This window comes from Dipodomys spectabilis, unplaced genomic scaffold (genome assembly GCF_019054845.1).
Source record: "Dipodomys spectabilis isolate Male_0828 unplaced genomic scaffold, ASM1905484v1 ptg000030l, whole genome shotgun sequence".
Classification (NCBI taxonomy): domain Eukaryota; kingdom Metazoa; phylum Chordata; class Mammalia; order Rodentia; family Heteromyidae; genus Dipodomys; species Dipodomys spectabilis.
Window position 1 is genome coordinate 7,831,290 of NW_024870707.1, and position 16,806 is coordinate 7,848,095.

A 16,806-nucleotide genomic window follows, 5' to 3' on the forward strand; every position below is an offset into this window, starting at 1 on the left:
TTTTTCATCAGTCTTATGCCTTTGTGTCTCTGTGTTTAGCTTATTTATTTATTTATTTTTTGGTTGGTCGTGGGGCTTGAACTCTGGGCTTGGGTGCTGTCCCTGTGCTCTTCATCTCAAGGTGAGCACTCTACCACTTGAACCACAGCACCACTTCCAGTTTTCTAGTGGTTTATTGGAGATAAGAGTCTCATGGACTTTCCTGCCTGGGCTGGCTTTGAACCGAGATCCTCAGATCTCAGCCTCCTGAGTAGCTAGGATGACAGGCATGAACCACTGGCACCGGGCTTGTGTTTAGCTTTTATCCAGGAATTGGCACAAGTCAATTTCTCTAGCTCCATTACCATTTTTGTTTGTTTGTTTTTGTCGGTCATGGGACTTGAACTGTGGGCCTTGGTGCTGTCCCTGAGCTCTTCAGCTCAAGGTGAGCACTCTACCACCTGAGCCACAGTGCCACTTCCAGTTTTCTGGTGGTTAATTGGAGATAAGAGTCTTACAGACTTTCCTGCTGGCTTTGAACTGTGATCCTCAGATCGCAGGATTACAGGCATGCGCCACTGGTGCCTGGTTCCATTACCCTTTCTAAATGATGGATCCTGGGGTCTGCTCTGGATGTCGTACTGAGGTACATGTGGGGTGATCTAGGTGTCATTCTTATCTGTCCTTGGCACTTAACTCCTCTTCTGGGGGTAGTGTAGTAACTTGCTTCCCTCCCTCCCCCCCCCCCCCCTCTTGTCCTGGGACTTGAACTCAGGGCCTGGGCACTTTCTCTGAGCTCAAGGCTAGCGTTCTGCCACTAGAGCCACAGCTCCACTTCTGGCTTTTTGGAGGTTAATGGGAAATAAGAATCTTAAGGGGCTGGGAACGTAGCTCGGTGGTAGAGTGCTTGCCTTGCGTGCATGAGGCCCTGGCTTCAATTTCTCAGCACCACATTAGTAGAAAAAGCCAGAAGTGGCCCTGTAGCTCAAATGGTAGAGTGCTAGCCTTGAGCTGAAGAGCTGAGGGACAGTGCCCAGAGTTCAAGCCCCACGACTAACAACAACAAAATAAAAAGAGTCTAAAGGATTTTGCTGTTGCCAGGGCTGGCTTTGAACTGTGATGCTCAGATCTTGGCCTCCGGAGTAGCTAGGATTACAGGCAAGTGACTGACTTCCCATTCTTGAAAGGATGTGTATCATTATACTCTTCCTTCTCATATAGCAGCAAGGCCTTTCCATTTACCGAAATTCTCTTTTCTCTTAAGATTATTCTACTTTTCTTTATAGGCCTGGTGCATACTAAATTTTCTATTTTGCCATGTGCTTGGGGTTTCTTTGGTATTCAGAAAAACTATCAATATAGGGCTCAATTACGTCCAGCTCGTGGTTTATGGTTCCAGTTTTTCCAGTTGATTCTTTTCAAGCTTCCTGGGTAGATGATCGTCTTAAAAATAAGGACAATTTAATCTCTTCCTAATGGCTCCATCCACTCTCTCATTTCCGCTTGGGTTTTTAGTGCACTGATGGGGCTGCCCAGAGGTGAATTAAATATGATGATGTAGTGGTAGTTTTGCTTTGCTGGAGTGCTGTAAATGGGTTCCTGGGGTGTGCTTGCCTGAGAGCACCCCTCAACCCATCCAGATGTGTTCCTGCTGTCTGCCTCTCTACAGCTGAACCCTAGGCCTCTTGCTTCTAGCGGACTATGAATGACTCCCAGGAACCAGGGCCCCCCTGGGTTGGGGATCCTGCCATTTCATCCACACCTGAAGGCAGCCATGATGCACCTCCTTCCCCTTCCCCTCCCCCCTTTCTCCCTCTTTCTCTCCCCCCCCTGTTCCCCCCACCCCCATGAATTTAGGATTGCCAGAGACAGTGGCCAGGCTTTGAGACAGCTCTCCTTCCAGCCCTAGACAAACAAGGAAAGCCCTTGTCTCATTTCTCAGACATTTCGTTTCAACTCCACAAAGTCCCTCCCACAGGCCCAGCATCCTGCTGCCCAGCCTATGGTCCTTGGGGAGAGGCAGAGTGCAAGAAGGTCAGGCCAGCTGCCAGGGCTGGCTTGGCCTGGCCTGTGTCCTCATTACGGGCTTGACTTTGGAAATGAGCTGTCCCTGTTCAAGGAGAGCTCTGGGCGTGCCACTGTCTCCTTCTTAGGGTTCAGCCACAAAAAGCTGCTGCCTTGACTCCTAAGTGTTCTTCTTGTGTGGACAAGGGCGTTCCTGAATGGAGAGCTGAGTGGGATCCCCTGATTCCTGCCCTCTAGACCCTGCAGCTGAGCTTTTGTGAGGAGCCCTGGGCATGCGCAGTGCCACTTGATCTTTATTTAGCGCAGGAGGCAGGAGCAGTTATCAGCCCTTGGATAGCTAGAAAGACTGAGCCTGAGGCAGGAAATGACTTGCCCAAAGTTAGAGCCAGAAAACAACAGCGCCCACATCCGAACTGGGACTGTCTCTCTCCAAGCTACCTCACCGGCACTTGGAACTTGGTTGGGTGACTCTGGTTGTGTCATCAATGAAGAAGCCAGGGGCTCACTCAACACTTCTTCTCATCCCTTTCCTGAGAGCCCATGCTTGTCTTTTCTGGTTTTTGGGTCCCACTGTATGCTGGGCACAGCGCCCTTGCACCTGTCCCATTAAAGATCCTTGAAGTAGACACAGGTGTGCAGTGGTTTGTCACTTCATATGTGCACACAGGTGAAATGACTAACACTTTGTCACCTTAGGATGCTGGCGCTGTGTGTGCGTGTGTGTGTGTGTGTGTGTGTGTGTGTGTGTGTGTGTGTATCAGGGCTTGAAGTGAAAACCAGTGACTTATAGTCAGGTGCCGGTGACTCACGCCTGTAATCCTGGCTACTCAGAAGGCTGAGATCTGAGGATCTCAATTGGAACAGCACCCAGACCCAGAATTTAAGCCCCATGACCGACAAAAAATAGTGACTTACATGCCAGATGCGCTAGGAGAGGCCAGGTTGGGTCCAAGCCCAGGCTCCCTTCACAGCCCTCTGGCATTGCAGGAGAGATCAGGTGCCTCTTAGCCAGCTGTGTTACTGGGGAACCGGGCCTTGGAATTTCAGGGTGTCAGATGACCAACTATGTGGTGGCTGTGCATGGCCTATTCTGTTCTGCTCATGCCTCTCTGGGGAGGGCTGATTAGTGCTTAGAAAGTTCCAGAAGACTCCAGGGAGCAGATACTCCTCATCTAAGGACTATTTGTAATCCCCAGGCCCTCACCTGTGTTCTCCCAGCGGCTGTGGCCCTCCCCAGAGCACCTGAGAGGGACCTAGGGCTCTTCTCCTTGTCCCACAGGGCTAGAGTCAGGCCCAGGGGTCCTCTACAAATATCCAGGCCTGTGTGAAGATTTAAATGCCACGCAGGCTCACAGGGCTGGAAGTGTGGCTTGGTGGTAGAGCGTTTACCTAGTTCATGTCAGGCCCTGGGTTGCAGCCCTTGAAATAACAAGACACGAACACACAAATGAAAATAGCCAAGCCAGCTCCCATCTCGTGGCCTTGGGCACTAATTGAATCCTAAGCCTGAACTTCAACAGTACTTAACCCACAGACCCTGAGAGGATTCCGGCTGCTTGATGCTGGCACACACAGGCAGGGCTTGAGGATCTTGGCCACTGCTGTCCCTGGCAGGCCTGGGTGCCAACTGACGGAGTGACAGCGGCTGATCTGAAATGGGTGAAGGGCCTGGGTGGGAGGCGGCTACTTACCATCTCTTCTCTCTCCTCAGTATGGCAAGAAGAAGCTGAAATACCTGCCTTACAATCACCAGCACGAGTACTTCTTCCTGAGTAAGTACTAAGCATCCAATACCACCCCCTGACCCTGCTCTCCCCACAGAGTGCCTCTCTCCCTCTACCACCCCCCTCCCCACCTTTCCACACCCTAAGAGTGACATCAGACCTGTCCCAGAAGGAGAGGCCACAGCAGACAGCCCACACAGACCTCTCTTGGCCCACGAGCTGATCTGGCATTCGATTATCTGGCTGGGCCCGGCTGGGTCGCTCATTCAACACTCTGTTCTCCCCCACAGTTGGGCCTCCGCTGCTCATCCCCATGTACTTCCAGTACCAGATCATCATGACCATGATCATCCGCAGGGACTGGGTGGTGAGTCGGGAGGGGTGCTGGCTGGGAGTGTGGGAGGGTGATGGGGGGAGGGGCGTGGGCAGCAGGGGGCCTGAGGGGTCTCAATCACCTCCCCTGGGGGGGTATCTGCCTTATTGTTCTCTCTCTTTTTTGTTGTTGTTGGTTGTGGGGCTCGAACTCAGAGCCTGGGCACTGTCCCCTCAGTCTTCAGCTGAAGGCGAGCGCTCTACCACTTGAGCCACAGCATCACTTCCAATTTTCTGGTAGTTAATTGGAGATAGGAATCTCATGGACTTTCCTGCCCGGGCTGGCTTTGAACCACGATCTCCAGATCTCAGCCATTTAAGTAGTTAGGATTGCAGCTTTGAGAGACCAGCACCTGGCTTAACTGTGATGTATAGAGGGGTTATAGTTAGGTAAATTGGATAAGGAGTATATTTCTTTTGTTGGTGGTGGTGGTGGTCATGGGGCTTGAACTCTGGGCCTGGGTACTTGTCCCTCAGCTCTTCAGCCCAAGGCAAGCACTTTACCACTTGAGCCACAGCACCACTTCCCAGTTTATTGGAGATTAGAGTCTCACAGATTTTCTTGCCTGGGCTGGCTTTGAACCATGATCCTCAGATCTCAGCCTCCTGAGTAGCTAGGATTACAAGCATGAGCCACTGGCACCTGGGTAGGAGTATATTTCTTTTTGGACAATGTCACCCCTTCCCTTGCTCTCTCCTAGTTCCCCCCCCCATTCCCACCCATAAATTGTATAGTTTGTTGTCAACATAGTGTCCAGTGACTGCTGTTGTTGGATTGGTTCACCCCATTATTGCTATTAAGAAGGTTCTCCTTCAGGGGTCCCCACAGCTAAGAAAGCTACAGTAAAATAATCCTATAGATTCCCGCCCCCCATATATATATACATGGGGATCCCACAAGGGCAGCTGCTACCTCTGCATTTGAACACTGAGGGTCCAGGTTCCTTTGTTAAGGCTGCATCAAGAGTACTCCAAATTGGGTGTCTTAAGCTAGAGGCCGGAAGTCCAAAACCAGCCCTTGGGAGGTCTCTCAGAGGAACCTGTTCCAGGCCCCTCCCCTCTCTCCCACCTAGGAGGTGGGGCTCCTTCCTGCCCTTCCTGCCTCTTCTTCTCCCCCCCCCATCTTTGTTTAAATATCTCCCTTCTTAAAGGGACACCAGTCCTATTGGGTTCATGGCTCAGCCTAATGACCTCCTATTAGCTCGTCACCCCCTTGAAGGAGCCGAAGGTCACTTTCTGAAGTTAATGGTAATTAGAACTTCAGGGTAATGAAACTGGATGATGCAGTTTCGCCTCAGACAACAGACTTAGAGGAGTCTGCTGATTTTGCTTCTGACAAAGAAAGGGAAGCCAGGTGCTAGTGACTCACCTGTAATCCTAGCTACTCAGGAAGGTGAGATCTCAGTTCAAAGTGAGCCTGGGAAACAAGTCAGAGAAGCTCTTACCACCAAGGAACCAGGAAAAAGCTAGGAGTCGTGGCTCAACTAGCAGAGCACTAGCCTTGAGTGTAAAGCTGAGGGACAGCACCTGGGCCCTGAGTTCAAGTTCCAGTCCAGAAGAAAAGGAGGAGGAGGAAAGAAGAGGAGAAAGAGGAGGAGGAGAAGAAAAAGAGGAAGAGGAGGAAGGAAAGAAGAGAAAGAGAGAGAGAGAAAGAAAGGAAGACAAAAGGAAGAGGAAGGGTCTCTGGAGAAGACTTCAGAGTGGTGCTCAAGGGGACCTTGTTTGTTTTTTTTGTTGTTGTTGTTTTGCTGGTCCTGGAGCTTGAACTCAGGGCCTGGGCTCTGTCCTTGAGTCTCTCTGTGCTCAAGGCTAGCACTCTACTACTTGAGCCACAGCGCCACTTCCGGCTTTTTCTGTGTATGTGGTGCTGAGGAATTGAACCCAGGGTTTCATGCATACTAGGCAAGCACTCTACCACTGAGCCACATTCCCAGCCCAACCTTGGGTTTTGTAGATGTGCAGTCATGGTTTTGTGCAAGATGGCAGTGTATTTGTGGGGAGGTAAGCTATATGAAGTGGTCACCACAAGCAGAAAGGGTTCCCTGGGACGGGAGCCTAGCAATTAGTCTCAGAAAGAACAGACATGTTCACAGTCCCCTGTTAGTTACGATTGGCCTTTCTAAACAACAAAACCCTCCCAGACTGTCTCGATCATGAATATCATGAAGGCTGATCAGTGTGACAACTAAGGGTGGTGTGGTCTCCTGACACCTACATTCTGTACCCCATTGCCCCCCAAGTCCCAGCCTACCTCCTGTTCACAGAGCACTGAAGGGCTCCGGACTACGGCGAGTTCTGTGCTGTTTGTGGGGACTGGGCACAGGATTTTGCTTCTAAGATAGAACTGGAACTGGTGGGGATGTGAGGGGAGGAGGTGGGACCCTGTCAGCCCTGGAAGGATAGAAGACAATGTTTCTGAGTCAGTTGAGTAACAGACATGAAACATCGATCTCCTATCCTTCCCTACTAGGACTTCTGCTTCCTGCAGGATTTAGCTAGGCTTTGGCAAGGTATAGCTGAAAAGGAGCTGGGTGCTGATGTGCTGATTAGGGGGCCGGGTGGGTAGCTTAAACCAGTGTTATAGCAAGGGGGGGATGTCAGGGGACCGGGTGAGGTGTTTTAACCAGTGTTATAGAAAGTAGGGCATGTGTATGTATGTGTGCGCATGCGTGTGTGCTTGTGTTTTCTTTGTTTACAGTGCTTGCTCCATAAGGAGCAAAGCATTGGCTGGGAAAAAGCAGGCAAGGAGATTAGACTCTGTTCACATCCTCAGATGGCAGAGCCAGAGCTCCCAACAGCTCCGATTCTGTTGGGCCACTTGGCAATATGTAGACATGGATCATCCCCAGGTGGGGCTGGCATCTAGCCAGAGGCAGTTGTGTTAAAACATTCTGCTAGTCTGGCGCCAGTGGGTCATGCCTGTAATTCTAGCTGCTTAGGAGGCTGAGATCTGAGGATCATGGTTCAAAGCCAGCTGGGGCAGGAACATCTGTGAGACTCTTATCTCCAATGAACCACCAGAAAACAGGAAGTGGTATTGTGATTCAAGTGGTAGAGCTTGGGCCTTGAGCAGAAGAGCTCAGGGACAGCGCCCAGGCCCAGAGTTCAAACCCCATGACAGACAAAAAAAAAAAAGATAAACACATCATCATCCACGAACAGAAAGTGGCACTTTGGCTCCAAGTGGTAGAGCAATAGCCTTGAGCAAAAAAGCTAAGCCCTGAGTTCAAGCCCCACAACTGTCAAAAAGAAGACAAAAGACACTCTGCCCTCATGAGAATGCGCAAAGCCCCAGCCGGTCCAGATGCCCTGAGTGTGGATCCTGAAACACCCCACACATAGATGAAGGTTCCGAAGGGAAGTGCTCACTGATCCCCACAGGCTCCCACGGCCAGCTGGGCTACTCCCCAGGCCTCACTTGGCCTTGGGTTGGATCTCATACTGGAGCTTTGTCCTCTTGGCCTTCTTCCTGTCACCTTCCCAACCCCCACCTCTCGGGCTCTCCTCCCTGCTCTCCCTGCCCCGCTCTGAGGTGTTGCTGTGTCTCCTTCACCCCTGCCCGTGGTGTAGGAGAGTCCAAGAAATGTGTAGCTCTATGTTGATAAATACCTTAAGCTGGACACTGGTGACTCACACCTGTAATTCTAGCTACTCGGGAATGCTGCAATCTGATGATTGCGGTTCAAAGCCAGCTGGGGCAGGAACATCTGTGAGACTCTTATCTCCAATGAACCACCAGAAAACAGGAAGTGGTATTGTGGCTCAAGTGGTAGAGCTCTCGCCTTGAGCAGAAGAGCTCAGGGACAGCGCCCAGGCCCAGAGTTCAAGCCCCATGACAGACAATAAATACATCATCATCCACTCCCAAACACGTGTGTGGTATACCTGTTACTATCTATGACATCATGTATGATATTATAATATACTACTATATATAGTATTATACACATGCACACATACACAGACACATACTTCTGCACTACAACTACACAAAACCATTAAAATGGCACTGGTGATATAGCTCAGTAGTAATGCACTTACCTAGAGTGCATGTGAGCCTAAGTTCTATCTCTAACCCTGAAAGGAATAATTTTTCTCCATTTCTTTTTCTTTCTTCCTTTTGTTTTTGTTTTTGTGCCAGTCTTGGGGCTTGAACTCAGGGCCTAGGTGCTGTTCCAGAGTTGTTGTTTTTTTGGTCCATTGTGGGGCTTGAACTCTAGGCCTGGGCACTGTCCCTCAGCTCTCCAGCTCAAGGCTAGCACTCTACCACTTGAGCCACAGCTTCACTTCCAGATTTTTTGGTAATTAATTGGAGGTAAGAGTCACACAGACTGGGCTGGTTTTGAATCATGATTCTCAGATTTCAACCTCTTGAGTAGCTAGGATTACAGGCATGAACCACTGGTACACCTTGCAGAATAATAAATGTTCATTGAGTATGAAGAAAATTAGGAGAACTTAGGAAATCAGTCTTCCCTTGTCCCCTTGAAGTTAGATCATCGTTTTGTTGGATCTAGAGGTCCAGCTGGTAGCTCTTCATCTCCCTTCCTCAGCCCTTCCCTCTGTCCTGACCATTAGGCCAAAAGCAGAAGCAAAGCCAGATTCCTCACAACCAAGCAATCACTAAATGCAGCCACATTTGTCTTCTAAATTGTTCTGCAATTTGTCACTTCTTCATCCATGATATGAGCCCTTCTTTCATGTTTTACCTGTGACAGGACAGTCCCCTGTGAAGTACACTTAGCACTCCTGGCTGAGAATGCTCTGTCCATGCAAAGGCCCTGAGGCAGGAGCAAGCTGGGCCAGGATGCTGAGGCAAAAGAGCTTCCTAATCCTGAGCTCTGTGGCCACAGAAGGATGCTGGGAGCTCAGGGCACTGGTTGCCATGGATACATGAGAACACGCAGGAGACCAATGCACATGTTTGTTGTGGTCCAGACAGGACATACTGGGCTTGGATGGGAGAGGAAGTGGAGAGCGTTGGTCCACTCTGGAGAGCACCTGGCCTGCCAGTGTTACGCTGGAGAGCCAGGGTGCTGGGGCACAGGGACAGGGCCTCGTGTGTGGGAAGACGTGTGGATTTTGTACACTCTCAGATTCTCCAATCCCTGCCTATAGCTGCCCCTCAGCTGATAGGCTCTTTCCCCCTCCTCCCTCCATTTCTCTGGAGGCCAAGGCAGTTGTACAAACCCATGCAGGCAGGCAGTTTAGGGAGGTATTGCCTCTCTGATCCTCAACTTCCTAGAGGCCTGTGCCTAGCACTGGAAGGTGTGTGCACACATCTAGTTTCTCAGTGCCAGAGATGTGGGGCGTGGCTGTAATCCTCTCTCTCCTGTCAGGACTTGGTCTGGGCCATCAGCTACTACATTCGCTTCTTCTGGACCTACGTCCCTTTCTACGGCATCCTAGGAGCTCTGGTTTTCCTCAACTTCATCAGGTAGTAAGCTTTGCCTCCCTGGGAACATCCATGGGGCTGTGGTGTGAGCAGGAGGAGGGAAGGCCGTCTGGCTCCTGCTCTGAGCCAGGCAGGGGAGCGGGGGATGTGGCTGTGTTGTTCATGGCTGGGGGCTCCAGCTCAGAGCTGTGCTCTCTTCCAGGTTCCTGGAGAGCCACTGGTTTGTGTGGGTTACACAGATGAATCATATTGTCATGGAGATCGACTTGGACCACTACCGAGACTGGTTCAGTAGCCAGGTGAGGGAAGCCAGAGTCCTGAACCAGGATCCTTGTCCCCAGATGTGGCTTGCCAGGGGGACCCAGGAATATGCTGGGCATCCTTAGAGATACCTGTGCCCTTCTGCTTGGCAGCCTCAGGGCTGAGCAAGAAAGGGACCAGTGGGGAATCTGGGCGGGTAGGCTGAGGCTGACTGGCAGAACGATGGGACACAGAGCTGGGACTCTGCGTAAAGCTCGCCATTGTGCGGATGAGGCCTGGTCCTTTGATCTTGCTCCCTTGCCTCCTACTTAGCTGGCAGCCACCTGCAATGTGGAGCAGTCCTTCTTCAATGACTGGTTCAGCGGGCATCTCAACTTCCAGATCGAGCACCAGTGAGTGTGACCTGGCCAGGCTGGGGGGGGGGGGGGGGGCGGGACAAGAGGCAATGGGGGGGGGGGGGAATGGGAGAACAAGGCACCATGGGATATGCGTTCTTGCTCTCCACCTGCCACTAGCAAGGTTACTATCCCATCCTGAAAGCATGGCTCTGCGGCCAGCACGACTGCGCAGGAAGGAAGGAGTCCCTTGGGCTGTGAACGCACCCCAAAGCGTGGTGGCAGGCCACACGAGGCCTAGGCACTGGCTGTGCTTAGAGCTTGTACCTGCATCTCGTGATGCCAGGATGCAAGCAAGGCAGGGAAAACCATTCCCACTTGGTTGACTGGTGAACTGAGGCCGGCGAGAGAGCTTGCTTGGAGCACCGGTGGACAAGGGACTGTCCTTGCTCTGGTCTCTTGTCCCTGTCCTCCTCCATCTTTTTTCTTTCTCTCATTTTCGGGGTTTTTTTTTCACTTTTTTTCTTTTTTGTCGGTTGTGGGGCTTCAACTCTGGGTCTGGGCGCTGTCCTGAGCTCTTCAGCTGTAGGCAAGCTCTCTACTACTTGAGCCACAGCGCCACTTCCGGTTTTCTGGGTGGTTTATTGGAGAAAAGAGTCTCATGGCCTTTCCTGCTTTGAACCTCAATCCTCAGATCTCAGCCTCCTGAGTAGCTAAGATTACAGGCATAAGCCACTGACGCTCGGGTTTTGTCCTTCCCTTCCCCTCCCTCCTCTCCCCTCTGCTCCTCTCTCCTCTCTCTCCTCCCCCTCTCCTTCCTTCTTTTTTGTGCCAGTACTGGGGCTTAAAGTCAGGGCTTTGGCACTGTTTCTTAGTGTTTTTTGTTTTTTTTTTTCTCCATGTGGGCTAGTGGTTCTATTGCTTGAGGCATGCCTCCCCTTTCTACTCTTTGCTGGTTAATGGAGGGGCTGGGAAGGTGGCTCAGTGGTACAGTGCTTGCCTTGCATGCATGAGGCCCTACATTTGATTCCTCAGCACCACATAAACAGCAAAGGCCGGAAGTGGCACTGTGGCTCAAGTGGTAGAGCACTAGCCTCGAACTGAAGAGCTCAGGGACAGTACCCAGGGCCAGAGTTCAAGCCCCACAACCGACCAAAAAAAAAAAAAAAGAGGCTCTCCGGGACTTTACTGCCTAGGCTGGCTTTGAACCACAGTCCTAGCTCTTGACCTTCTGAGTAGCTAAGATTACAGGCATGAGCTACCAGCACCCAGCTTCCTTTCCTTTCTTGAAAATTATGCTGGCCATCTATTTCTCTTTCCAATTTCCTACCCTCAGCATGGTGCCAGTTGCTAACCCAGATAACTCCTGTAGCCACACACAGCCTTGTCCTAACTGCAGACAGGGCCTCCTGGTCGGTGGGAAGAAGGGGTGGGGGTAAGTGGCTGAGCCTCCAGCATCCTCACGCTCCCTCTGTCTGTGTCTCTCCCCAGCCTCTTCCCTACCATGCCCCGGCACAACTTGCACAAGATCGCCCCGCTGGTAAAATCTCTGTGTGCCAAGCATGGCATCGAGTACCAGGAGAAGCCGCTGCTGAGGGCCCTACTGGACATCATTAGGTATGGAGTCCTTGAGGCTCTGGGGATATAGGAAGGGGTTAGGGTGGGGGGTGAAGGCCATGGAGAGGCTGGGATCCCTCACCGTGGACAGTACGGAGACCACTGTCTGTCTGCTCTGAGTGGGAAGCATGTCTTCCCCATGTCCTTCCTTGGTGCCTGAACTCTATCTGACCCTCCCTCCCTCCCTCCCCCCCCCCCCCCCCACCTTCTCTCTGCAGTTCTCTGAAGAAGTCCGGGCAGCTATGGCTGGATGCCTACCTCCACAAATGAAGCGCAGCCCTTGGGGCACCCTGGGGGAGGGGCGAAGGCGTGGGTGCTGCGACACTAGGGAGGGGCGGACTTTCATTCTGAGGGTACGCAGCAGTTCATAGATTCCCCCCCACACACACACACTTTTCTGTCTCCCTTTCTCCCCCTTTCCTTTTGCTCCTCCGTCTCCCAATCACCCAGTCTTCTCCGTTCTGCCTCAGCCCCCTTCTGCGCAGGCCCAGGAAAAGCCTTGGCTGCAGGTGGTGGCTCCTTCCCTCCAGCTTCTACCCTTCAAGATCTGAGATCAGAGGTCCCAGAGTCTGGCCTGGCACTCCCCTTCGTTCACCCCCAAACTCCCTCCTTTCATCCCTCATAAACTTCAGTGGCCTGCAGGGAGGGTCCAGCCCTGCAGCCCACCCCAACAGCTGAAGGGGTCCGCCTGTTTGGAGGGAGGCATCTTTGTGCTCTGCTCTTTCCTGTGGCTGGGATGGATGCAGTCTCCCTCCCGCTCTGGAGAGCTTCAGCCTGCGGCAAAGCCCTGAACTTGACCTTGAGGCCCAGAGAAATCGCTTTCCCTCTCCCACCGCTGGAGCAAAGCCCTATTCCATCCTCTTCCTAACTCCAGAGGCTGCAGCCTTGGGTCCAAAGGGAGAGCGCCTTGGGTGAGCTCAGCAGAGGCGATGGCAGGTTAGGGAAGGACCCCTCCCCCCCCCCCCCCCCCCCCCCAGCCAGTCTCTAGCCACTTGGGCCCCTGAGTGGGGCTGGCCAGCTCCTCAGCCCCTCTCCTGATCTCTCCTTTTTCACTTTTTTTTTTTTTTAACCTTTCTTTTTTCTAACCAGAATGTATTCTTACAGGGAGGGTAGCAGGAAGACTGGGTCTCAGGACAATCTGCCTTTTCTAGATGTTTCTGGTCAGGCTTCCCTGAGCTCCATTGGGCTCACCTGCTGAGACCATCCGTCGTTAGACACTGGCTTGGAACTGTCGGAAGGAAGGGTAGGGGAGACGAGGGGAAGGAAGCCACCATGGGGTACCCGCGTGTGGGTGGGGACCCAGTGAGGACCAAACAGGATCTGAGAAATGTGGGGGTGGGAGGTTGCTGGGTAGTAATGGAAAAGTAGGAGGGGAAGAGGGGACAGCTGTCCCATTGGAAGGGACAGGACCCAAGCTGGGTCTTCAGATGTAACCCACTAACCAATATTTAGATTCAGATGTGAACGACTCTGGGGACCTTTGAGGGAGCCTTCTAGTTCCTCCCAGCTCTGGCTGGCCAGCCAGGAGAGACCAGCTGGCTTCCAGAGACCTCCAGGTTACCATGGAAACACTCTCCCAAAATAAATAAAAACCAACTAGCTGCTGTATGTCCTCCCCCCAGAGGCCGAGTGAGTCCACAGGGGACCAATCGTAACTGTTAACGTGCTGTTTCCTCGCCCCTGAAGTTTTGGGGAAATAAAAGAAGTAATTTTATTCTCACTTCTTGTGGTTCAGTCCAATGGCTGGCTGGTTAGTGTGCTTCTTGGATGCTAATGTGTGTGTGTGGGGGGGGGGGTTGGGGGGGGTTGGCTCTGGGGAGGCAGGGACTGGAAAGCCCTCCCAGGAGGGATGAGAACCTCATTTATAAGGTACTGGGGGTGAATGGAACTGCTGTCCTCCCTCAAAGACGCTGCCAAGGAAAACACTTGATTCCATCTTGTTCTGTGCAGTGGCTCATCCAGTCCTCATGGCCTGAAGGGGGCCGATACCATCTCAGCCTCAGTCACCTGCTTCTATACCGAGGGACTGGGTCTGGGTCCTAGGTTGGTTTCACCCCCAGATCTTGGAACAAGTGAATGGATGAACCACGGGCACCTGAACAGCTTGCCTTCCAGAGGCCAAGGCTCTTCTCTGATCAGCTGGCTCTGGACGGACTGGCCTGGACAGGTCACTCCAATGTACAAGAAGAGCCAAGAGGCACAGGGAAGCCAGCACCCCAGGGGTTGTCCATTGGTGGCTCCTTCCAGCAGGATTAGGGAGGACGCCCCTGGAGGCCCCTGAGGCCCTGGGGCCTCCCAACCCACTGGACCACCATTCTGTATTTCAGTACTGAAAACCTCCAGCTGTGCCCCATTGGAGATCTATCCTTATATCCTTAATCAACTACTATTCTGCCTGCCCTGGGAATCCAGGGCCCATCTGCTGTGATAGCCAGGGACTAAGGGAGAGAGTGATAGGGTGGAGGGGAAGGTGAGACTCGTGCCTAGCTTTGGGGGTATCAGGCAAATCTAGATCTAGATCTTTGGACACCTGTCCCCCCCCCCCACACACACACACACACAAGTCCTTGACTTGCCCTTGAATAGCATTCGGGTCAAGGAGCTGGGAACTGCTGTTGGCATGAGCCCCTCCTGGTATTTGGTTAACCAGCACCTTTAGAATTGAGTTGTTACGCTCTGCCCGAACTGTGTCGCTCTAATATTCAAGGTCATTCGTGAGCAACCATTGATACCTCCACTCCTAGGCCAGGAGCGGGGCCTAGGCCTAGCTGGAGGCTGATACCAATTGAATCAGGACAAGCACAGGGGATTCAGCTCCTGACCCGTCTGCCTGGCCCTCTTATCAAATATCAGGCTACTTGCTGGAGGCCCTGAAGTTGGCCTGAGAGAGGATATAGGCAGTGTGGGAGAGTCAGGGAGGTAAGGGACTGGTCCAGGTGGAGGAGATACGCTCACACCCATAGTGGGGTTCCCACTGAGATAGTCCAGTCAGCCTTGTGGTGGTGTGGACACCTGCAGAACACTAGGCTGAGAGGCAGGGCTGGGTGGAGCGGCTGGGCTGCGTGCGGAGCTGGAGGCCCAGAAGCAGCCTGACAACTTCCTCAGCTGCCCAACCGGGCTCTCTGGAGGGCAAGAGGAGGCCTTTTACAAGGAGGGGTGAGGTAGAAGGAGCAGCCATGTGGCCTGTGCTTGATCATGCATGTGCCTATCAAGGTCCCTCAGCTGGCTTCACTGTGCTGTCCCCTAGAAAGGAGTCCCTGGGAATTGCCATGCAAATGTCTGAGGTGGTGGGTCAGCTGTGGATCTCAACAGGGTTTCTGGTGGCTTCTCTAAACAGGCAGATGGGGAGGGCTAGTCCAGATCCTGGCCATCAAGTAAGTGTGTGTGTGTATGTGTGTGTGTGTGTGTGTGTGTGTGTGTGTGTGTGTGTGTATTGTGTTAGTACTGGGGCTTGAACTCAGGACCTACGCACTGTCCCTGAGCTTTTTTGCTTAAGGCTAGCACTCTTACCACTTGAGCCACAGATCCACTTCCAGCCTTTTTGGTGGTTCATTAGAGGGAAGAGTCTCACTAACTTTCCTGACCCTGCTGGCTTCAAACCTCAATCCTCAGATACCAGCCTCCTGAGTAGCTAGGAAGACAGGTGGGAGCTTCAAGTGCCCAGCATTTGAGTGTTATTTTGATAGTATTTTACATTTGCTAACCAAACTGGTTCAACACATAAATGAGTTCACCATCATGGTCCTCCTGCCCTCTGTTCCCCACTTTTCTTGGGACGCTGAAGGAAGTTTCGTCATCTGGCTCAAGAATGAATGGTAGAGCTAGTGACATAAGTTTAGAAAGGGTTAATAATGGCCAACCACTGGTGGTTCACACCTGTAATTCTAACTACCCAGGAGGCTGAGATCTGAGGATCATGGTTCAAAGCCAGCCCAGGCAGGAAAAGTCTATAGACTTATCTTCAATTAGCCCCCAGAAAACCAGAACTGGCACTGTGAGCACTAGCCTTGAGCAAAAGAGCTCAGGGACAGAGCCCAGGCCCTAAAAGTTCAAGCCCCACAACTGACCTCCCCTCTTCCCTGCACCCCCCGCCCCCAAAAAAAGAACAAGAGCCAATACCGTTAGTGTCCAGTTCCAGGACTCACGGTCTATCCTGTCATGAGCATGTTGTTTGTTTGTCCACCAGCCACTCCCATATGCTAGGAAGAGCTGGCTCTCCTGTCCTGGCCACAGGAGATTCAGGTTGGTTGATTGAAAAAACAAATCAACACACAGTCATGTTTCTTTTTCCCCCTTCAGTAGTTTTTATTGCTGCTGCTGTTTTCTGTGCAGGGATTTTAGAAAAAGAAAAAGAAAAAAAAGGACACCATGTTTCTCAGAGGCCTTTCTCTATTCCTTTGAGAAACATGGCCTGTCTTTACTCTGCAAAGGAAGAAAACCTCCGGGAAGTCAAACAAGTTACTGAGAAATTCTTGATTTGCCTAGGGGAGAGTGCACTTCCCTGGGCCACCAGCAGGGACAGCATAGAGCACAGTCTGCTGCACAGAGGTGCAGGCATTCTGGGAGCTCCTAGGGGGCGCTGCAGGTCCAGTGGCTCCTCTGGGCAGGAGGGGGGTGGCGGGGACATACTTCCCCAACACATGAGAGCCACCGTTGGAATTCTGGTGACTGCCTGCCAGAGCATGGGTAAATCCCATCTGAGCCCTCTAGCACTGTGTGTGGTGGCAACCAGGGGTCAGGCCTTGGCAAGTGGTAGACTTCCCCCAGAGAAACAGCCTATGCAGAGACCCAGTACCCAGGGTTTCTTTTCTCCTCCCTTCCCTCCTTCTCTTTTCTTTTTCTTCCTTTTCCCCCTCCTTTCTTTGTTCCTTCCCTCTCATCCTTCCTTTCTTCCCTCCCTTTTTTCCTCCCTCCCTCCTTCCCTTCCTTTCCTGTTCAACCCAAGTCCTTGATTATGTTAGCCAAGTGCTCTGCCACTGAGCTATATACATTCATCCCTGTTTAAAAGTAATTTTTTTTTTTTGATCTAGTCATGGGGCCCGAACTCTGGGCCTGGGTGCTGTCCCTCCCTCAGCTCTTCAGCTCAAGGCTAGCACTC

The 16,806-nt window shown here is 52.1% G+C and overlaps 1 protein-coding gene across 1 annotated transcript in view; it reads left to right on the forward strand.

Moving 5' to 3' along the window:
• Fads2 (fatty acid desaturase 2) overlaps positions 1 to 12,677 on the forward strand; it is a 30,633-nt gene extending 17,956 nt beyond the window's left edge. The window contains exons 6-12 of the mRNA XM_042675871.1: positions 3,716 to 3,776; positions 4,019 to 4,095; positions 9,440 to 9,537; positions 9,698 to 9,794; positions 10,069 to 10,148; positions 11,583 to 11,708; positions 11,927 to 12,677. Coding sequence (XP_042531805.1) covers positions 3,716 to 3,776; positions 4,019 to 4,095; positions 9,440 to 9,537; positions 9,698 to 9,794; positions 10,069 to 10,148; positions 11,583 to 11,708; positions 11,927 to 11,978 — 591 coding nt within the window. The 3' untranslated portion in view covers positions 11,979 to 12,677. The remainder of the gene's footprint in view (positions 1 to 3,715; positions 3,777 to 4,018; positions 4,096 to 9,439; positions 9,538 to 9,697; positions 9,795 to 10,068; positions 10,149 to 11,582; positions 11,709 to 11,926) is intronic.
• Positions 12,678 to 16,806: the final 4,129 nt, after the last annotated feature.